The 25,502-nt window shown below is 47.0% G+C and overlaps 1 protein-coding gene across 1 annotated transcript in view; it reads right to left on the bottom strand.

The window, feature by feature from the left end:
• Positions 1–25,502, bottom strand: part of SND1 (staphylococcal nuclease and tudor domain containing 1) — a gene marked incomplete in the record, with an annotated part of 904,817 nt that overhangs the window by 465,114 nt on the left and 414,201 nt on the right. The window contains 1 exon segment of the mRNA XM_078777892.1: positions 10,827–10,968. Coding sequence (XP_078634018.1) covers positions 10,827–10,968 — 142 coding nt within the window.

Raw genomic sequence — 25,502 nt, 5'->3', positions numbered from 1 at the left:
ACTGACATTGCACCCTGTGCTGTTCTGTACTGTAGAACAAACTGATGAGATGGTGTATCTTGGTCAAAAACTTGACATGTCATCAATAAAATGCCAATGTTTCAATTAGCAATTGTTGGTTTGTTTTATTTTGAACTGTTACAATTTTATAACATTTCAAACAAGTGGTAAGTTTCTTTTGCGTTTTCGGTCTATTTGAAGTTGGTCAAAATGGTCAAAATGGTCAAATTTTTTGGTCAAAATGCCCATTTTGCACTGGCCTTTTTAAAGCCAATATCAAGACATCACGTGCAGCTCATTAAAATCATCCCGTACCCCTTGGCTAATCACTGACAGTCAAAACGGCTGTTCAACAGCTGTGCTATGAAGTGACCATTGAAGGTTCAAGTGACCATCCGTGACCGTTTTGTCTGACAGTGAGGATACTATTGTCCACAAATAAGTTCACACATTTACTATACGCAGTGTTATTGTTGATATTTAAAGGTTTCAAATGTGGTAAGTTTCTTTTGTGTTTTCGGTCTTTTTGAAGTTGGTCAAAATGGTCAAATCTTTCGGTCAAAATGCCCATTTTGCACTGGCCTTTTTAAAGCCAATATCAAGACATCATGTGCAGCTCATTAAAATCATCCCGTACCCCTTGGCTAATCACTGACAGTCAAAACGGCTGTTCAACAGCTGTGCTATGAAGTGACCATTGAAGGTTCAAGTGACCATCCGTGACCGTTTTGTCTGACAGCAAGGACACTATTGTCCACAAAGAAGTTCACACATTTACTACACGCAGTGTTATTGTTGATATTTAAAGGTTTCAAAGGTGGTAAGTTTCTTTTGCGTTTCAGTATATGTTGGTGCCATGAGCAGGTTATTTAGTTATCCTGCATACAATATTTATTGTTTGTGCATCCCAGCGTCCCTATTTGTGGATGTCGAAATATGTTCTGTTCTGCCAAATCTGTTCCATTATTTACTAGTAGAAGCCCATGGTAAAAATGCCTTGGCGTATGATTATACAGAAGAAGGAGAAGGGAAGAGAGGATTGAACACCCTCCTCCCCAGAAAAGCAAAGTTTGCTATGACATTTTACACTGTTGATCAGCATACAAAAGAGGTGTGAAGATGTGGGGAAGCAAAGTTGGTGTTATTTGCGATGTGGACCCAAAGAATGGTTTGTACCATGAGACGACATACCATGTCTGGCGTTTTATTATCATATGGACAAGAAAAATTATTACAGAGAAAAATAAAAGAAGAAGACATACAGAAGAGAATATGGACATTGGACACCCTCCCCCCAGGAGAAGTACAGTTCGCTACGACATTGTACACTGTTGCTCAGCACACTGACGGGGTGTGAAGACCTGGAAAAGCAAAGTTGGTGTTTTTAGCGATGTGGATGCCAAGGTCAACAGAAATGGGAAAATTGGAGTGGTTTGCACCATGGGACAACATCCCTTGTCCGACAGAGGGGTCATTGGGGGAAGGGGCTGTCGAGGAAAAAGCCTTTAGCTCCATGATGATGTCGAGTCTCATCGGGCAATGATGGCGTGTTTGCCATTATATTGCCTTTCTATGGCTGGTACACATGGGTAAGTGTGTGGTATAGACAGGGGGAGGTGGGTGGTGGGGGGGGGCACTCCTCTCCGTCTCTCTGCTGGCCATTGGGGAATTCACCCTCTTCCGCCCGTGCTGTTGGAGTCGACTAGATTCTCATCCACCAGATGTGCAGAGCCATCTGCCATTTAAACCAAATGGCTGCGGACCGTTACCCTGGTAAGGGGGCCTGACAGGTACTACACTTTGCCCACAGGTGACCTGGGGTTATGCAAAGCAGGGGCATCCATTTCCCTGAGGTATCAGAAGACACTCGCATACCCTCCATAAGGTATGCAGGTGTCATAAAGTATCCGCATTAGCTCCATAAGGATGGACCACACTCAACGCCTCAGCGTATTATTTATCAATCATATAAAACACAGTCAGTTTGTGTGTTTGTACAGATGTCTGTCCCCCTTCATAAGGGTAAGTTTTAAAGGCCAATCTTTTAACACAAATGTGTGTTCACTATGGTTTATTTTTGAGGATAGAACAAACTCGAAAAACATTTTCCATAAAAGAGTAATTATGTCTCTTCCATTGGAATTGTAGATGGTGGGTCTACAATTCCAATGCAAGCCGAGCCTTAAGGGCGGTGTACAGAAGCGTTTTTTTTTTTAAAATAGCAATAAATACAAGGCACAGGGAGGTGAATTTCGCTGCACGTGATGTGCAACAGATGCAGAGTAAAACCAGTGTTCATTTACATCCGAATGATAACTAATAAATAAAGAAGATATAAACACACCTGACAAGAAGCTGAGGCTTCCGACTTTGGCACACTCATTAGGCTGCGCGTCCAATAAACTGTTACAACCTGTCACATTTGACCGCTTTTTCTAGTGTATTATAAATTGAGTGTGTTGTTCACATTTATCCACCTATTCTATCAAATAAATCATTTTTACCACTAAAAATAATTTCCCCACCTTTTTGCCTTTCGCGTACAAACACTGTCGGTATCGGCTTCAACTTGGCCGATCCGTGGAGAATTGTAATTGTAAATTTAAGAACACACTTTGAGTTAATAACAGAACACAGTGTGAATTTGGTAAACTTTGCAATCTTGAGGACTAGCAAAAGCTCCTGGAGCGACAGCTGACATTAGTCAGACTCGTTGGCAAAACAATACCATCCTCAGGTTACAAAAGAAGTTGATGATTAAATTTCAGCCCCTTCCAGCAGTGGTTTGATGAGAGGTGCTAAATTAAATATAGCTCCCCACTATAGCTTGCTGCTGCTTCACATCTTGACCCCAGTCCCACATTCTCCCTCAGTTGTCCCCCTCACCAACCCTGAGGCTTTCGAGTCTAAATCCCTTGAAACGGAGGGCTGAAAAAACTCAGTGTCTTATTCTTTCTCAGCACCCACAGCCTTGGTGGTATTCTTGTCTTTAACCTGCTCTCTCTGGGTTTTGCGCCTCCTGCCCTTTTGTCCTTGTACACAAAATACAATGGTACCGATTGATAAATACGCGTAGGCCTACATTGAAATTCGGTCTTAACAAGCATCTTCAACTCTTCTTAACAGAGCTTTTATTTTTCAGTCAAGTACAAAGCCAGGTTATGCTGCACAGTCTAATTAGCCACATTTGTCCAATCAGTGGACATTTAATGTGCTTGCATGCAAGTAGCACATGATACAAAGCAAAGCTGGACATCTCTGTTAAGAGACAGAATTCCAACGATCAGTCTCAATGGAGATAAAAGTTTTAAAAGAAAAAAAGGAAATCGAAACACAGACCTGCTTTGCACTTCATCAAAAAAAGAGAGAAGAAAATCCAAACAAAATGTCGAATTGCTTTTTTTATCTAAGCTAAAACAGCCAGTAACTAAAGGTAAACCACTGGCCATCGGCATTTACGGAACGCTGTACCTTAAAGGAGGACATAAACTTCTGCTAAAAGTTATTGAAGTGACCGTAAAAGTTGCAGCCACAGAGGCACTCTTGGCAATATTTGCCATATTCTGAGAGAACAGACAGACAGATTTTTGGTGAGTAATGCTGATCTAATAGGGAAGAAGCATTTGATCAGAAATATGTCAGCTTGATAAAATGGCTAACTAGAACAGCATTCGGTAGAGCACATAACTCTGCCAGGCTGAACAGTTTACGTCTTGTATCCAACTGATTGGACCAATCTGGCACCGAACTTCCAAAATATAATTGGCTTGGTTTTGTTACCTACCACCACTCATCCACTAAGTTTCGTCCGAATCCGTCCACAATTTTTTGAGATATTATGCCTTATATACAGTTTTTGGCCCTATATCTCAATGGTGCAGAATCACTTAAAAATTATCGGATCCACATCTGGATCTTCACTAAAATTTAAGCAATTCTTCCTGGTCACATAACCAACCTGTCCACAAAGTTTCGTCCGAATCAGTCCATAGCGTTTTGAGATATCATGCCACATATATTTTTTTAGACATCATTTTTTAGCACAATCACTCAAAGGTGAAAAATCACTTTAAAAATTCTCAGACCCAGACCCGGATCCTGATCTTCACCATAATCAAATAATTTCATCCTCGTCACAAACTCAACCTGTCCACAAAACCTTTTGAGATATTCTGTTCACAGACAAACAAAGAAACAGGGGTGAAAACATAACCTCCATCCACCTTCGGTGGTGGAGGTAATCAGCGGAGCATTCATTTTACGTTGTAAACTGTGGAGGTGAAGTCTAAGGATTTTTTTCAGTATTTTAAACGTTATGGGAAAAAATGATATACTCTAGTTTAGGCTCCTTGACATTACAATTCTTCTTCTTCTTCTTCTTTCGCATGCAGCGCAAAGCTGCGCGGTAGCATCACTGGCTGAGGGTGTGGCTGCGCTGCTAATGTCTGATGTCCTCTGTAGGTTAGGGCAGGAATTTTGGAATTTGTTCTTGGTGCCGTCGATAGCTCGCCGACTCTTTGTGAAGGACACCATGGGATCTAATGTCCATCAAATAATGCTGGCAGATGGGACGTATATAAAGTATATAAAAAAATAAAATAACCACCTTTAGAGGCCATTTTTCCCTGCAAGCGGGGGTTGGCCTTTTTCGGGCACCGTGGTTGTTGTTGTTTTTTTGGTCCCCTTTTTGAAGCAATGTTTTACGGCCGGATGCCCTTCCTGACGCCAACCCTTTTTGCCGCCTTTAACGACAAACAGGGAATTACCAGTGAACTGGTACTCAATTAGCCGACCTCGGAAGGATGACAGGCTGAGTCAACCCCCTGGCGTTAATTCAGCAATCGACCGGGATTCGAACCCAGGATCCTAGGATCCTAAGCCGGCACCCTAGCCGCTAGCCCAACACCAAAGTATGTACGGTACAATTAGAATGTGAGTACGTATATAAAATACATACAAGAAAACCACACAAAACAAGTCGGGTGAGAGTATGCGATCTTTAATTGCTCGTTCTCGTCATGAAAATGGATTCATTGTTCACATTTTTAGTGCTCGCCTTGAAGTAGAATCATTTGAAATAATCCTCAAAGTAATGCAGTAGAGTACTCCTGAAATGATACCGAAAAGAAAATATTGCCCGAAAAGAGAAGGTCACTTTATATCGTGAGAATGTAAAAATGAAGAGACAATCGGTCCATGAGCTAAAGCTGAATCAATTCCGCCAAAGTAAAATTTGACAATGACTTTAGAATGTTTAAATTTTTATCAACAGACTATTACCAAACTTATCTGCTTCATCGCCTGACTAAGCTCTGCTATCACGAAAAATATGTTTAAATAGACCCAACAGGAATAGGTTTTAACAAGCATCAAATGGTCAGACACGTTTTATCCACACTGGGTAAGCAGGGCCAGCATAATGATGGCTTTAAGTCTCACAGACCTGCGAAACAAGTTCAAATGTTACGAGCGACAATAAATTTAACAATGCATCTTTGCACCGATCTGGTTCATGAATTTTCCATACATCACACTCCACGAGCCCAAGACATGAAAGTTAAGATTTATTGGGTTAAAGTGCAAATTAATTTGGGGTTGCAAAAGCAAACCGAACAGGGTAAGAAGAGAGGAAAAATTATAGCGCTGGTTTAGTACTGGAAGACCTGAACCCCAAACTCCAACCCCCGGCCACCACGATCCACAAATTATTTTCTCCCTCAGTTTTCCCACCTACAGGCTTGTTGTACATAACTGGAGAGACAATGAGGCAATTCGTCGATACAAATCGCAGGTTGTGGCAGACACGAAAGCTCACTGGTGTGAGGACATCATTCCGCGCACCAAGTGGGCGGCGGCCACGCCCGAGGGGTAGGCGTGGCCACGGGATATACACCAGGCGCGCAGCCCGGAGCGCTCCAGTGCCACAGTTGAGCTCGTATAATAAGGACTCTTAAACTTACCGCGTTGTCCGCTTCCTTCTTGTTATACAAGTAAGTGCGCGTAGCACCGCGCTTCATTGGTGACCCTCCGACGTTGGATCAGCCGTCGCTGACCGACCGAATACGCCATCGCAATGGCAAACAACGCGGTTACGATCAAACTCCCTGAGTTCTGGGAGGCGCAAGCTGAAGTATGGTTCCTGCAGGCGGAAGCCCAGTTCCGACTTCGAGGCATCACGGTGGACGAGACCATGTACTGCCACGTGGTCGCCTCCCTCGGGCCCGGCACGGCCGCCCGTGTCGTGTCGGTCCTGAGGAACCCACCGGCCGACGGCAGGTACAAGGCGATCAAGCGTCTCCTCCTCGCCACGTTCGGCCTCACGGTGGACGCTCGGGCCGACCGCCTCCTGGACATCCCCGAGCTCGGTGACACACGACCGTCGGTCCGCATGGACCATATGCTGTCATTGATGGGCGACGAAACCCCGAACGCTCTATTCCGGGCGTTGTTTCGACGCCAGCTGCCGGCACGAGTCCGCCTCGCGTAGGCCGGTTCTGCGACGACGGAACCCCGAGCTCTCGCTGCCGAGGCCGACAGGTTCTTCGTGGCTTTGGACACCCAGGCGAGTTTTGGCGTGGCCGTCGCGGCTCTTGGGGCTGACCCTGATGCATCACACCTCGTGGATCTCGAGGCTGATGCGCATTTCGTGTCCGCCGCCACGCCCCGCCCACCGCCGCTGCCGCGGAGAAAACCGCGGCCTCCGCCGCCTTCGCCGCAAACCTGGTGTTTTTTCCACGCCCAGTTCGGCCACAAGGCTCGGCAATGTCGCCCGCCGTGCTCATTCGGCAGGTAGGGAAACGCCCCGGCCGGCCCTCGGTAGTGGCACTGAGCGCCGGCCGTGCAAACAGCCTACTGTTCATCACGGACACCTTATCCGGGCGCCGTTACCTGTGCGACACGGGAGTGCAGGTGAGTGTCGTTCCCGCCGGTACGTCCGACAAGCAGTCCGTGGGCCGAGGCCCCGCGCTGCTTGCTGCCAACGGTACGTCCATTCGCACGTACGGAAAACGCTGCCTTTCTCTGCGGTTCGGAGGGCAGGTTTTCCGGTGGTCGTTCGTCACTGCCGACGTGCCGATGGCACTGCTCGGCACGGACTTCCTGTGTGCCAATGGTCTACTGGTGGACGTCAAGCACAGAAGGCTTGTCCAGGCTGAGACGTTCAGCTCGCTCGCGTACGCGCTGCCCGCCTCGTTGAGCAGCTCCCGGAGCGGCTCATCGAGCGGCTCGCCGAGCGGCTTGCTGAGCGGTTCGGTTCCGGCCAGGTTCATCTGTACGCTTCCGGCAGCGAACGAATTCACCTGCCTCCTCGCGGGTTTCCCGGCCCTCACGCGGCCCACCTTCTCGGCGGGGGCCGTCAAGCACGGGGTGGAACACCACATCCCCACCGCCGGGCCACCGGTCTATGCCCGGGCACGCCGCCTCGAGCCGACGAAGCTCGCGGTAGTTAAAGCGGGGTTTGCTATGCTGGAGCGGCTCGGCATCATGCGGCGCTCCGAGAGTGCTTGGGCGTCGCCGCTTCACATCGTGCCAAAGCCCGGCGGGGGATGGCAACCATGCGGAGACTACCGGCGCCTCAACGACGCCACCACCCCCGACCGCTACCCCGTCCCCCACATCCAGGACTTCTCCGCCCGGTTGGCGGGCATGTCCTTCTTTTCGAAGGTGGACCTCATACGCGGCTACCATCAGGTCCCCGTCAGGCCGGAGGACATCCCGAAGACGACGGTCATCACGCCATTCGGCCTTTTCGAATTTCTTCGGATGCCCTTTGGTTTGAAAAATGCGGCTCAGGCGTTCCAGTGCCTAATGGACAGCGTCTTGCGCGACTTGGATTTCGTCTACGTGTACCTGGACGACATCCTCGTCGCCAGCGCGTCCCGCGAAGAGCACCTACACCATCTCCGCACGCTCTTCGAACATCTGGGCCAGCATGGCCTCATCGTGAAACCTGACAAGTGCCGGTTCGGCGTCGCCGACATCTACGTTTTGGGGCACCGCATCACCAGGCACGGGGCCGTCCCCCTACCGGCCAAGGTGGAGGCGGTGAAGGGGTTTCCGCGCCCCCGCACGATCAAGGGGCTCCAGGAGTTCCTGGGCATGGTAAACTTTTACCATCGGTTCCTGCCCCGCATCGCCCAGCTCCTGCGCCCCTTGCACGAGGCCCTCCGGGGGAAGCCGGGCAAAGGTAACGTTACCTGGACCGAGCAGATGGACACGGCGTTTGTGGGCGCGAAGCTCGCCTTGGCTACCGCCACCATGCTCGCGCACCCGGCGCCCGATGCACCGATCGCCCTCACCACCAACGCCTCGGACTACGCGGTGGGCGCGGTGCACGAGCAATGGGTGCGTGGTGCCTGGCAACTGCTGGCGTTCTTCAGCCGGCAGCTTCGCCCGCCCGAACGCCGTTATAGTACATTCGACCGCGAGTTGCTCGGGCTTCACCTGGCGGTCAGGCACTTCCGCCATCTGCTCGAGGGCCGTGCGTTTACGGCCTTCGTCGACCACAAGCCACTGGTCTTCGCGATGGGCAAGGTCGCCGAGCCGTGGTCGGCCCGGCAGCAGCGTCACATCTCGGCCGTGTCCGAGTACACGACGGACATCCGGCACATCGCAGGGAAGGACAACCCGGTGGCGGATTGCCTTTCCCGGTCCGTCGCCCACGCAGTCCACCTTGGCATCGACTGTGCCCGGATGGCGGCGGACCAGGCCGCCGACCCCGGCGTCCAGGCCTTGCGGACCGCCGTCATGGGCCTCTGCGTCACCGAGGTGCCGTTCGACGGTGCGGCCCTCTTGTGTGACGTCTCCCTCGGGCGGCCTCGCCCCATCGTGCCCGCGGGCTGGCAGCGCCAGATTTTTGACGCCATCCACGGCCTGTCCCACCCGGGCACGAAGGCCTCCCAGAGGTTGGTCGCCGACAAGTTTGTCTGGCATGGCCTCCGGAAGGCCGTCCGCGGCTGGACCAGGACGTGCCTCGCGTGCCAGCGCGCGAAGGTGCACCGGCACACCCAGGCCCCATTGGCCCCGTTTACGGTGCCGGCACGCAGGTTCGACCACGTGCACGTGGACCTGGTGGGACCTGTGCCCCCCTCACGGGGTTTCACCCATGTCCTGACAATGGTGGACCGCATCACCCGGTGGCCCGAGGCCGTGCCTTTGGCGGCGACGACGGCGGCGGACATCGCGCAGGTGTTCATCGCCACCTGGGTCGCCCGGTTCGGCGCCCCCTCGGACATCTCGTCCGACCGCGGCCCCCAGTTCACCTCGGAGCTCTGGGGGGCGGTCGCGCGGGGGCTCGGGGTCCAGCTGCACCGAACCACGGCCTACCACCCCCAGGCCAACGGCCTGTGCGAGCGGTTCCACCGCTCGTTGAAAGCCGCGCTCCGAGCCACCCTCAGCGACGGCGGCTGGGTCGACAGGCTCCCTTGGGTCCTGCTGGGCCTCCGGACGGCGCCCAAGGACGACCTGCGCGCATCCGCAGCGGAGCTTGTCTTCGGACAACCGCTGCGGTGCCGGGCGAGTTCCTCCCCGACCCCACGGCACCATGGTCCGCGGCACAGGAGCGCTCCCGCGCTGCAGGAGACCGCCCGGAGGTTCGCCCCGGTGCCGACGGCGCACCACGGGCACCCGCCTACGCACGTCGCCCTGGAGCTTCGCACCGCGGAGTACGTCTTCGTCCGGCACGACGCCCACCGGACACCACTGCAGCCCCCGTATGACGGGCCTTTCCGCGTGCTGGAGACCGGGGTGAAACATTTCACCTTGGACATCGGCGGCACTCCCGACCGCGTCTCAGTGGATCGCCTCAAGCCGGCCCACCTCGACGTGGACCACCCACCGCCGGTGGCTCGGCCCCCACGTTGGGGCCGCCCCCCTGCGGGCGGACCCCCGGCACCGCCCAGGCCCGCCGCCCCCCGGTCCTGCACCCATCCTGGGTGCAGCCGGAGGCATCCCGGCTGGCATCCCTGCACCCCGGACGCCGCCAGTCACCAGAGGGCGCTTCGGCCGGGTCATCCGGTTGCCCCGCAAACTGGCCCTCCAGGTGCGCGGGAATTCTGGGGGGGGGGGCGCGTGTGGCGGACACGAAAGCTCACTGGCGTGAGGACATCATTCCGTGCACCAAGTGGGCGGCAGCCACGCCCGAGGGGTAGGCGTGGCCGCGGGATATACACCAGGCGCGCAGCCCGGAGCGCTCCAGTGCTACAGTTGAGCTCGTATAATAAAGACTCTTAAACTTACCGCGTTGTCCGCTTCCTTCTTGTTATACAAGTAAGCGCGCGTAGCACCGCGCTTCAAGGTGATTATTCTTAGGCAATCAACACAATCCGGTGACATTCACAGGTGAAAGCAATATCCATTGGCATTGAAAATCTACGACACCTTCTGGGTTAATGTCAAACTCCCATGTTAAAATGTCTGCATGCAACGTTTGCTTTTGCGATGCATGAGATGTTGACATCTCCATTACAGAATTTCGCTCAACCCGAGGTGAGGGGCATCAAATGTGAAGAAATCTCTTGTGGATATTGTAAGAATTGTGGAGGAAATGTCGACAAAATCACGGCCGATTTTGCTTTGCTTGGCAACGGCCAATTTTGTGGCAATATTCTGGTGAAAATGAGCTATATGCAGGGAAATCCCAAGAAACATACACTCGGATGAGCATGAAGCAACTCGGGCAATATCCCAGTGAAATCGAAGGGAAAAAAAAAATCAAACCAACCTGGGATTCACAAAAAACAAATTACCTCATTGTATGGCAGGCGTATGAGTGACAAAGGCAAACGATATTGAGAGAAGGAGCACAATCTGGAGATTTATGTACATACCAGCGAGCAAGAAGGTGATGAGGCAGGTTTCCTTGGGAAGGAAAAGCTTAAGGCGAGAACCGCTGAACACGTGCTCGACAACAGCTTCACTTCGCCCAGCACGTTGCAGGAATGGAAAGAATTGCTTTGCTTTCTGTACATCCTGCAACAATAGGGTGGCATACGGGGAAAGGGGGTAAAGGGAAAGAGAGAGAGAGACAATTGGAGAAGAGTTGGAAAAGGCATTGAGAGAGCTTTCTGTAAGTTCCATAATGAAGACATAGGTGAAAGTAAACTGAATCATGTATATGCAATTGTCATTTTAAATCCTTCCATTACTCATACTTTGGGAACACAATGTACTTTCCAGAATATAGAATAAGGCTGCAATATTTAAGTCACTGCAGCACACTTGATCAATAATATCTTTAAAATTTTTGACAAATCGAGCACAGGCTCAAAGGACATTTTAAATCAATAACGGCAACAGCACAGTTGACGTGATTGCACGCACACCTTTGGACAAATTGATCCGCAATTCTAAAGCACGTATAGGCTTGCTGACACCGGAGCAGGTGATGCTGCTTTTATCAGTTGGTGGTTCTGTCTCTTTAACAGAGTGCAACAAACCAGGAAATATCATCTTCACTAACATTTTCCCGGTTATAATTGGAAAAACTCATTACATGTGCAATATTGGATGCCGAAACATGGTGGTTAGGTGGCAAGCACACCTGTTGTTCCGGAGACTGGCGGCAAGTGCTGGTGTAGCACATGGGTTTATGGTTACCATTGCAGGTAAGATGTTGTATTGAATAATGTGTGTGCATGCGTTCAGATTACGAGGACAAAGAATGAGCAGGCTTAGCAGCACAGAGAACATGAAGACAAGAGTATGAGAAATGTTGTTCATGAAGGAGGTGGAAAAATATAGGAAACTTGAACTTTGGCCAGGGTGTTTCCCAAATATATTTTGGAAAGTCAATGCAAGATCACAAGCAAGTGTGACCAAATGAAAATGTAAAATATTCCATATTTGGAGGAACTACTTTGTGATAGAGCATACATTTTTTTTCACAACAGATGCTGTAGTTCCAACTATATTCCACTCTGCCAGGATTCAAATCCAGATCCGGACAGCTCAGAGGTAATTACAATGCCATTGTATGCTTAGTCAGGTAGATAGTTCCACTGCAAACTAGAACGGCCCTCGGAAGAGAGCAAGCCTCCGCCAGTCTGAAGAGTTTACGTTTTGTATCCCACTGACCTGGATCCGGACCTGAAACAAAATCTAATCGGCTTGTTCTGTCACCTAACCAACTCATCCAATAGCTTTGGCACAAATCATCCACAGCTTTTTGAAATATCGTGCTATATATCGTTTTTGACCATCACTCAATGGTGAAGAATCACTTGAAAAATTCAAAAATTCCCGGATCCACATCCAGATGTTCAGCAAAATCTAATCATTTCATCCACGTCACACACACAATCTGTCCACAAAGTTTCGAACGAATCCGTCCACAACTTTTTGAGATATCCTGTTCACACCCAGACAGACAAACAGACAGACACCCATCCCCCTCATGCAAAGTGCCCCACAAAAAAAGTTCACAGAGTGATTTAAACCTTCCGGTACAACAGAAGAGTCATCCTGGTATTTCACAGACAGGGTGATTCATCAATGTGTGAGACATCCCTCGGATGGACGTCAAACAGGCATCCCAGCTGCCGACATTAGTTGGTGGACGTTAAAGATCCCACAGTGTCCTTCGCGAAGTCTGTGAGCTATCGTCGTCACCATGAGAAAATTCAAAATTATTGACTTAACTAATGATGGGAAGGCAAGGGCAAACCACCCCGTGCAACCTTTGCCAAGAAACCGCTTCAGCAGCACCGGTGCTTCAACAGAGCATGGTACATCGGAATCAGAATGGATTGGCAAAAACAATGAAGCCTAAAGATTGTTCAAAATCCAAGAAACTTGCATCAAACACACAAATTACAACAAAGCTGAAGCCACCGTTCATCTGCAGCTGGCATCAACTGAAAATGTCGTTGCATTTGCACAACAGCAGGAGACCATTTATTTACAGTTACGTGTCAGCTCTGATTGCTTGTTCTTCTCTTTTTTTGCAGTTCAATCGCAATGCAATTGGCAGGCTTTTAAAAACTACCAGAAAGTATGTTCAGTCCAAATCACTTGAACACCATGGATGTTTTCATATTTCACAAGAAACCCAAGACGCACCTTTCACGAAAAAATTATCAATCCTTATTCTTGAATTCCAGCAATCAAATTTACATCACATGATGGATAAAGAGTGGACAGAATTCGACTTAGCAATGAAAATACTGTCAGATACATAAATTAATTATGTCATAAGTTTCCTCGTAAAAATCTTTTAAATAATTGTGCAAATTTTAAAAACCTTTAAAAAACCAAAAAAAAACCCACAGAAATGGTGAATGTGATGATTCTGAAGGTGGAAAGCGCACAACAAACATCCTCACGGCAGTTTTATCCATGCCTCTGCTTTCATAGACACAATGAGCAGAAGAAAATAGTGGCAAGTGCATTGGATCTGAGACACAGCCATGAAAGGATATGATGCAGCATACGGAAAATTGTACATATTACATTATGGATTAAGAGTCTTCCTGAAGGCCCGTGTAGGTCTGCGTCAGCAGACTATTTAAACACCTTGTCAGAGCAAAAGGCTCATTTGCGCTGACGAAGGTCTAACCCTGAAGACGTCAGCTGCAACTTTTATCCCAATGCGGTTAGCGGGCTCTTATTGCTTTTCCGTTGACAAAAATCCAGTGTTCATGTTACATAGCCAAATAGACATTGTACACATAGCACAGATATGACAACTGCCACGTACAAGGCATTTCTGAGTACAAATGAAACAATAATGGTAAAAATGTTACAGCAGCAGTGCAACCTAAATGTTTACACAATTTGCTAAGATTGTTTATTTTAAAAAATGATTTCCTTCGCTGCCATCAACATAGTAGATTGTATTGCACACCGCTCCTTTCCGATGCCATCTCCAGGCGCTGCATATCGTCATTGCCGGGCACCGAAGGGGGCTCGGCAATGATGCACGCTGAAAGGGAGTACTCAGTTTTCACTCTGTTTGTTTGTTTGCTTTCTTGTTTTCTTGTTTGTCCGGGCGATATCTCAGCCATAATTTGAGCTAGGGAGCTGAAATTTGGGCACAATAGTGAGCAAGTACTTTGTCAAACACAGTATTTTTTTGTTTTTTGAATCGATTAATTGATGAGTTACTTAATTATTATCGATTAATTAAGTACTTATACGTTTCCTTTCTCTTCTGGACATTATCTCAGGCACCTTTTGAGTTAGGAAGCTGATATTTGGACATGCCAATGACCAGGTGATTTGGCTGTAAAGGCTATTTTTGATTTATTGATTAAGCAGCAGACACATCGATTAATTATTTAATTATTCAATGAATGACTAAATTATTTAATTTTTTCAGTTACAGATTCGGATGAAATGGTGGTGGTTTATGTATTCTCTTAGCCAATTTAATTCTTAATTAATTTTTCATGACTATTATTTATTTTTTTCATTAATAATCATTTATATATTTTCTTTCTCATCTGGGCAATATCTCAGGCACCATTTGAACAAGGAAGCTGATAGTTGGACACGATATTGACCAAGTGATGTGGTGATAAAAGGATATTTTTTTATTTATTGATTAATCAATTAATCGAATAATTCTTCATTGATTAATAAATTAATTATTTAATTTTTTTATTAATGACTTATTTAATGATATTTCTAAAACTTACATCTTCGGATGAAGCACTAGTGGTTTAGTTATGCTATTAACCAATTGATTGAGAAAATATTTTATGATAGTCTTTTATTGATTTTAATTATGCAATTAATCAATCAATTATTGTAGACCTCTCCCTACCAATACAGTCTCGATGAGTTGCACTGCGGTATTGCCGGGCGCCAGAGGTGCTGGAGGATATTAAATTATTTGGCATGGGGGCGGTGTACTTTGAATGTATCTGCAGTCGTTTTTTTTTTGTTTTTTTTAACTTTAACCCCACCCAAAACCACATGATGCATTCCCTAATTTTTTTCCACCTTCATTCAACCCTTTCATCCTTTCAATTCAACCCATTCTCCTTTCCCTTCCAATTAACTACACTCCATTTCACCCTTTTTTCATCCTTTCGATTCCTCTTTTTTTGTGTACCTAGTGGATACTCATCGAAGAGCTAGTACACGGAACGGATCGGGACATAACATGACAAAGGGAACAGCAGAGCATGACATAAATGAGCAGTAGATATTAGGGGGGCAACAACAACGGCAGGGTTGAAGGCCAATATATAGAGGGAGACTTGGACAACCAATGGGTGTGGGGAGAAATGGGGTGGTGGGGAGGGGGGAGGACACAATGCATAGGGTAGGAAATATTGATTCAGAAGGAAACTCAAAGGAGGAAAAACTGGGAATTTGGAAGTAAGGATTAAGGTAGGGTTGGGGGGGGTGGGGAGGAGGGGTGTGGGAAGGAGAAACGAGGGAAGAAATGATCATGGTTTTGTACTGGGGACAATCTGAAATGGTGGTGAACAGCTGTCTTGAACACTTGCAGGGAAGAATGACATCGAAGAGGATGCGGAAGTTAGTTCCACCGGCAGGAAAAAAGAGGAACGGATGAGTGGAAGTGAGCAGTGATCATAGATTTAAGTAGTTTCAAAAGAAGGGGGTTATTGGTAGACCGGGTATAAACCTGGGAGGGGGGGAGGGGGAGGGGGGCTGCAGATGAAGGTCGAGTCAATCGGAGTTCACATGTGCCAAGGAAGGACTTTGTACAACAGAGGATGCCCAGTTGGCAAAGGGTATGGCTGATAGTGAGACCCAGGAGTTTGAATGAATGAACTTTCTCAAGAGGATTGTTAAGAAAGTAGATTGGTGGGAGGTGGGTTGCCAGACGGTCCTTTCAGAGAGAGAGAGAGAGAGTGTGCGATTTGTCAGTATTGAAAGACATATTCCAAGTGCTTGACCAGCTTGTGATTTTGTCAAGGTCTGAAGAGAGGGAAGAATGTGCAGCCTGCATGGCTGAAGGATGAGGTTTGTCACAGCAGATAGTAGAGTCATCATTAAATAAATAAAGGGGATTTTCCAGAGAGTCAGCGAGATCATTAATGAAGATTAGGAATAGGACTGGGCCCAGAACATAGCCTTTGGGCACTCCAGCCTTGACAGGGAGTGGAGATAAAAGGATTCCGTTGAGTGCCACACGTTGGCTATGAAAGTCGAGGAAGTCAATAACCATGTGTGGGTAGGCTTTGGATGCCACAGGCAGAGAGTTTGAAGAGTGACCTTGCTGAAGCCAAACTGGAGATCTGAGATGAGGTTGTTTTAGAAAAGGAAGGATTTCACATCAACTAGAATGATGCATTCCATGAATTTACTGACGATTGGAAGTAACCTGACAGGTCTGTAGTTAAGGGGATCGTTTTTTGCACATTTTTGTGTAATGCAGGTATGTTGACAGATTTCCAAGCAGATGGAATATGACCTAGGGCAAACGATAGGGTGAAAAGGGCATAGAAAGGATGTGCAAGAGCAGCAGAGCAGGTTTTTAGGACACTGATCCTGGTCACAGCATCAGCTCAAGAGTCAGAGTCAAGGGTTGAAAGAACCTTCTCCACCTCCCCAGGTGTAAAAGACACCATACAGGACCAGTGGGGGTATGACTGGGAAGTGTGGGTACCGTGAGTGAGGGGTTGGAGACGAAGATTTGGAGGCAAAAACCGAATTGAAGCATTCAGCCTTCTCATGAGCTGAGTCTGCTGTGGTGCCATTTGTAAAAAGGGAAAGGAAGGGGATGGAAAGGGAGCAACAGACAATAGAGACAGACTTAACAAGGCACCACCAGGTTTTAGTGGAGAGAACAAGTTTGAAAGGTCATTGTTGAGGTTGCAAAGATGTTTTCTGGCTCTCTTCAAAGTGGACACACACTTCTTGTTGACTTTTTGGAAAGCACAGAGATTGCCTTTGGCAGATTTGCCTTGCAGGAAAAGAAGGCAAGTTATTTCAGAGCAACCGCTTCACCACAATATTCAGTGTACCATGGGCGGGAAGAAGGGTAGGATAATTGAAGACGAGATGGGTTGGATATGTGCAGAAGAGAGAGCAAGTTTCTGTGGAAGAATTCTTTGGCTGAGTAAATATCAGAAGCAGTTGATATGGGAGATCAGTCATGAAGACAGATGGCTGCTTGCATTCCCTGCAAATCTGCCCGAGTGACATGCCAGACTCGCTGGCATTGAGGCAGCCCTCTGAAAACAGCCAGAGTTGTTGACTTTCACAAGAATTGCCTCCAAACCCCACTCCACTGCTGGCAATTCCTCCTCATTCAACAGAAGATATGGAGGCAATCCTTCAGTCAGCTTTCAATGAAAAATCTCTATTGATCATATAAACAAAGACAAATTCTCTCATAAAATAAATTCATCAAAATACACTGAAAAACCAAACATATTAATGACATACTGGATATTAATTGCCAAGGGATAAGCAAGCATAGGCTTGGATCATTTTCACACACACACTTTTTTTTTAATGGCGTATCCGAAAGGGCAAAGCTGTCTGGAACAGCGTTTGTCCGTCTGTATGTATGTTTGTATGTATGTCCTCTCAAACATATACCAATCAGAGCTGAGGATCTGGTCACATGACAGGGTGATGTGATTACGTCTGATGTCATTACGGCCGTATGGTGGTGGACTCTCCACACACCGCCATTTTGATTCCAATGTCGTTCAGGCCGAACATATCGTCGAGCTTATCATATATCACAATCGCCATGCTCTACCTTTACGTTTATCATTCAGTGTGAAACACAAAAAGAGATTGTTAAAATGACCATAAAATATCTAAAGCATCAGTGTTACGGATCTTCTCACAATACGGTATGGTACGTATAGACTTTAGGCATTAAGCCTCACCTTCAGATCGCTTCGGACAAATTAAGCCCAGGTTTCTTAATAAAGTAGTGTATCGTTCCAATAGTATCATTTTCGTAATAATTATAATACAGTAAATATAACCATAACCCTTTAATCCCAATGTCGTGAATGGAAAGTTAATAGATTGAAGCGGTGTATGGTTCATGAATCAATGATGAGCAGTGTTCGGCACTCATAGAAATAACTGAATAAGTAAGGAATTCGCCTCGGTTTTTTTAAATGTTAATATCATTTTCGAAACATAACGTTAATATTATAGTAAATCTAAGCGTAACACTAAGCCCTTCGTAGTGACTGCAAACATACTAGAAGTTAAAACATCATCTTCTACATATTAAAGTAGCGGCAGTTTTGTATCTGTTATGTCATTACGATGGTGACTACCGACCGACATTTTTATTTACTAGTTCACCCGCTCAATACGGGAGCGGCAGGAAGGGTCATTCCTCTTTGGGGTATATAGATTACAGTCTCTCTATGGTCGGGTTTCAAGAACATTGGGTGTGTATTCATTTGCCAAGTTTCTTGTGGAGAGATCGCCAAGTGGTTAAAGCATTCGAGCAAGCACTCGATTCGAAACCCTTAAGGAACGCCTGGCTTGGCAAGCACAAGCTAGCTGCTTGGTAAATGAGCACAACTCCAACCCTTGTGGGGTATAATCTAGATTACACTTGACCTTTGCTCAGTTCTGTAAGTTAAACTTACCTCACGGATGTCAGGATCCCTCCAAATTTATTTGTTTAATGTTGTAAGCAGCATTAACGACTGTCGGAAAAGCTAATCATATGTTTGCGGTTTCTAATATTTTACAAGGCCGGCTACGCCGCTGTTAGACTTTTGGTCTTGTTACCTTCGCAAAAGCGGAAGGTTATGTTTTGATCGCTGTGTATTTATTTGTATGTCTGTGTGTGTGTGTGTATGTTATTCGCATAACTCAAAAAGTATTCAACCGATTCGCATGAAATTTGGTGGGATGATAGGTTATTATCCGGGAACCATTTGATTAGATTTTGGAATCGATCGGGTCAAAGGTCAAGGTCAAGGTCATGAAAAGGTCAAAATCGTCTTTTTACCATAGCGCGGTCAATTTGTGTCCAATTTGTATGAAACTAATGCCAAAATGTTCAGAATTCAATGCCCAATCTTGTGATATGCGACATGACACTCTGACGTCATAACCCTTGTTAGCGGTTGGGGGTCAAAGGTCAGGGGGGTCACGACCTTGCAAAATGTGCGTTTTTTGTCATAACTCGGTCAATTCTTATCCGATTTGCATGAAATCAGCACCAAACTGTTCACTGTTCTGTTCCCTACACTCCCATGCCAAGTACAGAACAGTAGCTGCGGCGAAGGTATGCGCTCTACCGAGTGCCCGTTCTAGTTCAATAATGTTTGGGTATAGAAGGGTGTACACACCACCTAAAGCCAATCAAATTTCGAAAGAAAAATAAGATAGCCAGAGAAAAACTTGGTATTTTTAAACCAGCCAATGAATCATCATTTTTGTTGACACAATTTGAAGGAAAATGGAAAAGATATGATAACATTATCAAGAGCTGCACGGAAACTGGATATTCAGCGTGGAAATGAAATTATTTATTGCAGAAAACAAAATGTAGTCAAAGTAATAATACTTAGGAGGAAAAAAACAAGAGAATAACAATACTGGTTGCCCTTTGTAGCCGGAGATGGTCGCTCACAAATGACAAGCACACACCTGGGTGTGTGAATTTGTTTGTAGTGGTGTGAGAGCTGCTGCCCACACAGCAATCACACACTGAGATAGCAAGCGTTGTTTTTTGTGATGACAATTAGTAATATCCACGAAGCCCAGGCCAGTTGCTATCCACAATTTGAGAGATATTCGGAATGTATTCAGGGAGCAGCCCACACATTGTATAGTCTTTCATGAAACACACTCAACTGGACCTTTAACATCTACCAACTAATGTGAGCAGAGGGTCTCAGGCTAAACATCCACCTGAGGGATGGCGCCCTCATTACAGATACAACACCCAGTCTGATAAGCACCGATGCAAACGTAAATAAATGGGAGGAGACTCGAAGACAGACTGGACTCTCTTTCTTTCTTACTCTCGACAACATCACACAATGATAATGTCTACATGCTGACCCTGCTGGAAAAGATGAAACACCAAGCTTGATGTGCACACTGAAAAGCTTGCCTTGATCAAAGAATAAACAATGCTTATAGTTTGGAATATATAGATATATACATACACTAATGGGGTATGCTTACACATTGTTAGAAATAAGGAACCGTGCTTCGTATGTTGGTACATAATAAATGGAGGCTTCATGATTATCGGCAAACATCATCGACTTCCTGCCAGATTCAATTGAGGAAATCGACGAATTACAATTTTCAAATGCTAGATATTGATTAAGGTTTTTACCTACGTCACCAAAGGTGGTTGGAGGTTATGTTTTCACCCCTGTCTGTCCGTTTGTCTGTGAACAATGTCTGTTTGTTCGGATCTCGCGAGATCTTGACAGCCCCGGCACAGATTTTTGAAGGTGTACACGTTCTCCACGTTTTCAAAGTAAGTCATTGTTCACAATTGTATTTTGTCGAAACTGTATTTATCTTTCGGTGGGTGAACCTTTCGTGTGTCCCAAGGAAGTTTCTCGGTGTTAATCTTTCATAAATTAATCGTTTCTGTTTGCCGCACGTGTGCGGCCTTGCCTCAGGCTTCCCCAGTCCCCTGTCGAAGTTTGTTCCTTCCTTCCCTGTTTTTGCTAGGTTCTTAGATTTTTCGCTTCTCCCCCAAACTTCCCCGGACATCTACTATTTGTCTAACGTTTTAACCCCCCCCCCCCCCCCAGAAAAAAAACAACAAAAAAAAACAACAACATTTATTTCCCATTCTCCCACGTGTGAAGTTGTCCCATCGTGTGCTTCTGTCCACATGCGCTGTCTCGCCCCGCCCCCATTATCTCCTTGCCTTCCACGTTTTCCCCTGTTCACGTGACTCGTGGTTGTCCCTCGAGGCTCCCTCTCCCCATTGGTATTTTTGTGAATACAAGACTGTTCTTCACGGTTCGGTTTAAATATGTTTAAACTTTCCCCTGCAGTGTTTAATTCAGTGGTATATTACAACACGCTGTTTTTCTTCCTATTTAAAAGGCTCTTTTCAATTTCCTCTCCAACTCATTCCACTTCAACAAAAAATTCAATTTCATATAATTCGAAATCACTACATGCTCTAAATTCACATTCATTCCACCCCTCCTCCATCGTTCTTAAACGGACCGCTAACTTGAAAATCACAACAAACCCAAATTGTTAAAATGTTCGTCTTTCATTAATCATCCACTTTCTAAACTCCCCCCTTGCCCCTCCCCTCCAAATCTCCCCCCTTGCCACTCCCCTCCAAATCTCCCCCCTTGCCCCTCCCCTCCAAAACTCCCCCGTTGCCCCTCCCCTCCTAAGCTCCTCCATGCCCTTCCCCTCCTAAACTCCCCCCTTGCCCCTCCCATTCAAAACTCCCCCCCCCCCAACCGTCCCTCCCAAATTCTTCCCCCTCCCACCTCCTCCTCAAATCTGCCTTCTCCCCACTTCATCTCCCTTCTATCTCATACCTCCACCTCCCTCAACATTATACTTTCCTCTGCCTCCCCACCCCCCCCCCCCCCTCCACTCCACTCAAAGAACCCCTCACTGTGCCTCATCCCATCACCATCAAACCTTTCGTCCTCCTCATCCTTCCCTTTCTTGTAACTCTTCTGCACTCTCTGACACACCATCAACTGCTCTCCCTACCTCCCCATCTCATCCTCCATCTGACCCTACCCGTCCCCTCACCTTCCCTGTCCTGCACCCGATGCTCCCCCTCTCTCCTCATTAACGGTGTGGACCTCAAACATCCGGGGCCTTCGCTCAAACCTGAATGATCTCTCCATTCAGGTTGCTTCTGACAATCCAGACTTGATCTGATTAACAGAAACTTTCCTCCTTCTAGATGTCTCTGATTCCTTAATATCTCTTCCTGGTTACTCCCTCCTTTGGTATGATAGCAACTCCACCACAAGGACGAGGCTCAGGTCTCTCTTTATCAAAAACTCTCTTCCTCACTCTCCTTGCACTGCTATCTCGCCACGCAACCCCCAGGAGTACCTCTGGCTACAGCTTCCTCTCCGCTCCCACCTTTTGTTCATATGTGTTCTGTACCGTCCTCCAAACAGTGATGACTCCATTTACATTTCGCTGTCGGACAACATGGACCAACTTCTATCAACTCATCCAAACTCTCTCTTCCTCACATGTGGCGACTTCAACTGTCATCATGCCAGCTGGCTGGGTGTGGGTTCCTCTCTCACCAGCCATGGCACCTCAGAAAAGGACTTCTGCGACTCTTTGGGACTGACACAATCTGTCAATTTCCCGACCCGGATCTCAGTCAATGGAGTATCTTCTCTTCTCAACTTGGTTATGACAAACTTCCCTGCAAATGTCTGCTGCTCTTCTTCTGCTCCAATCGGTTCTTCTGACCATGTGCTTGTTAAAGTGGACATCTCACTGGCCTTTCTCAGAGAGCCTCCTCAGCGCCGACGAGTCTGGCATTTCACTCAGGCTGACTGGCACGGTCTGCAAGAAGCCATCAATCACCTGGACTGGTCTCACCATCTCCACTGCCTCTGACATCAATTATTCCTGGGAATTCTTCCAAAGCAAACAGCTCTCTCTCTCATGCACAGATTTATCCCATCTCGTCTTCAGTTGTCTTACCCTTCCTCCCGTCCATGGTACACTGAATCTTGTGGTGAGGCAGTTGCCCTGAAACAACTTGCCTTTACCTCTTGGTATGCAAATCCTACTGAAGGCAATCTCAGTTCCTTCCACCAAGCTCGGAACAAGTGTGTGTCTACCCTCAGGAGTGCCAGGAAGCGCTATCTCTCCACACTCAAGAATGAACTCTCAAACCTGTCTCCTTCCTCCAAATCCTGGTGGCGTCTGGTCAAATCCGTTTCTGGTGTTTGTTCCCCCTCCATCCCCTCCCTTACCTCAAATGGCTACACAGTTGACACCACACGTGACAAAGCCGAATGCCTCAACTCTGCCTCAACCTCAACCCATCTCTCTCTGTTCCCACCTTACCCAGTCGAACCCAACTGCTCCTGGACTCTGTGTCCTTCTCTTCTGACAAGGTGGAGAAGTTTTTGTCAAACCTCGACTCTGATTCTGCAACTGGACCAGACAGCATCAGCCCACGGGTCCTAAAATCCTGCTCTGCCGCTCTATCTCACCCTCTCTCTGTTCTTTTTACCCTCTCTTTTGCTCAAGGTCGTCTGCCAGCATCTTGGAAATAAGCAAACATTACCGCTTTACACAAAAAGGTGCAAAAACAGATCCTTGCAACCACAAACCAATCAGCCTGCTCCCAATTATCAGCAAAGTCATGGAATCCATCATTGCTTCGGATATCAAATCCTACCTCTTCTCCAATGGCTTGATCTCTGATCATCAATTTGGATTCAGACCAGGTCATTCTACTCTGGACATGTTGTTTCTGCTGTCTCAACAATGGATGGAGGTCCTCAATGCCAAATAGGAAATCAGAGCTGTCTCCCTTGATATATCACGTGCCTTCGATACGGTCTGGAACCCAGCTCTGCTCACCAAACTCTCCTCCTGTGGTGTCCATGGAAATCTCCACTCATGGCTTGCAGACTTCCTCTCTGGTCGTAGGCAACGTGTGGCCCTGAATGGATTTCTCTCATCTCCCCTTCCTGTTCTGGCTGGAGTTCCCCAAGGTAGTGTTCTGGGCCCTGTGCTATTTCTGGTCTTCATCAATGATCTCTCCGACTCTCTGGCAAATCCTCTCTATCTCTTTGCTGATGACTCTACTCTCTGTCGCTCCATTCCTCATCCCTCAGATCGGCAGTCTGCAGCCTCCTCACTGTCTACAGACCTGAACAAAATCACAGACTGGTCAAACATGTGGAACATGTCTTTCAATCCTGACAAATCTCACTCTTACTATGTCTCTCCGAAAAGACCAAGTGGAAAACCCTCCCATCAACTTTCTCAACAATCTTCTCCAAGAAGTTCTGTCGCTCAAGCTTTTGGGTCTCACTATCTGCCATTATCTTTCTTGGGAAAACCACATTTCCAAGCTGGCCTCCAAAGCCAGTCGCCGACTGGGCATCCTCCGTCATGCGAAGTCCTTCCTTGGCACACCTGAGCTCCTCACCACATACAAGGCTTTTATCCGCAGCTCAATGGAATACTGTTCCCCCCTCTGGGCCGGTGCTCCTGCCTCACACCTAGCTCGGCTTCACGCTGTTAAAACCAAAGCTTTCAGAATCATTGGAATCTCCTGCAATGAAGCTAACTCCGAGGGCCTTTCACTCACTCACCGCAGGCAGGTTGGTGGTCTTTCTGTCTTCTCCCGACTCCTCTTCGGCCTTGCTCCCCCAGCTCTCTCTGTGCTCTGCCCCCCTAATATTCCTGCAGGTCGCACAAGATCTGCCAGCAACCCTCTTATGGTTAAGCTGCCAAAATCTCGGCTCTCTGCTCACCTTCACTCTTTCATTCCTCTTTTCTCCCGCCTCTGGAACAAACTCCCACACTCCCTTCAATCCCACTCCTCCCTCCAGGTCTTTAAAACAGCTGTTCACCACCATCTCTTATCTTCCCCCATCCAAAACCTTGATCTTTTCTACCCCCGCTAATTCACCCCAGATACACTTTTTTTTGAAATTCCAACTTCTTTCCTGGAAGTCCATGCAGTGTTCATATGTTTTATACCTCTCCCACCTCCCCCCAACTCCTCTCCCTCCCACATTTCTCTCGATGTCCCTGCTCTCAAATGTTGTGTTTGTGTCCTTCCCCCTCTCTCCCCATCTTGTCTACCGCTCCCCTTATTTTGTGTTTTATGTGTCGGTTTGACTTTTTGTGCGATTAATGTTAGCCCTTTCACGAGCCTTGATATTGTATACCAAAAAAAAAAAAAAATCTCAAAAAGTTGTGGACGGATTCGGACGAAATTTGGCAGAGATGTAGCGTATGTGACAAGGACGAAATGATTAGATTTTGGTGAATATCCGGATTCGGATTCAGCTCGTATAATTTTTTAAAGTGATTCTTCACCATTGAGTGATATGGCCAACCAGGTGGAGATATGCTCTCTACTGAGTGTCGTTCTAGTTTTTTGTTGTTTTAAAGAATGCTTTTCCGGGTTTTTTTAAAAGAAATTTTCATTTGCGGACACTTTCCGACGGTTCTGTGATTTTTCCCGGTGCATCAGATTTGATGTTTGTCGGCATGCCAAATTTCAGCTTTCTACATCACCCAGACAGTCAGTCTATCTATTTATCTATCTAGCTATCTATCTATCCTCTTCGGGCCAAGAGGCCCAAAAGGCCGCAGTGCGTACTCTCCAGAATGCTCTGTTTCTGGCTATCGGCTTGGCTTCATTCCATGATCTCCATCCTATCTCTTTTCTTTCTTTTTCCACTGTTGTCCTCCAGGTTGCTTGAGGAGTCCAGGACTTCCCACTTTTCTTCTTCCCTCAGGCTTCCATGACAATGCTGTCACACAGTTGTTATCATCATTCATTCGTAGCACATGTCCAATCCATATCATAAAAAAGCAGCTTAAAACTTGACAACTGTAAACTTTTCTTTCAATATCATTGTTTC

The sequence above is a fragment of the Myxine glutinosa genome, chromosome 1, assembly GCF_964187855.1.
Source record: "Myxine glutinosa chromosome 1, kmMyxGlut1.1, whole genome shotgun sequence".
NCBI classification, from domain to species: Eukaryota; Metazoa; Chordata; class Myxini; order Myxiniformes; family Myxinidae; genus Myxine; species Myxine glutinosa.
This window is presented reverse-complemented; position numbering and strand designations above follow the sequence as displayed.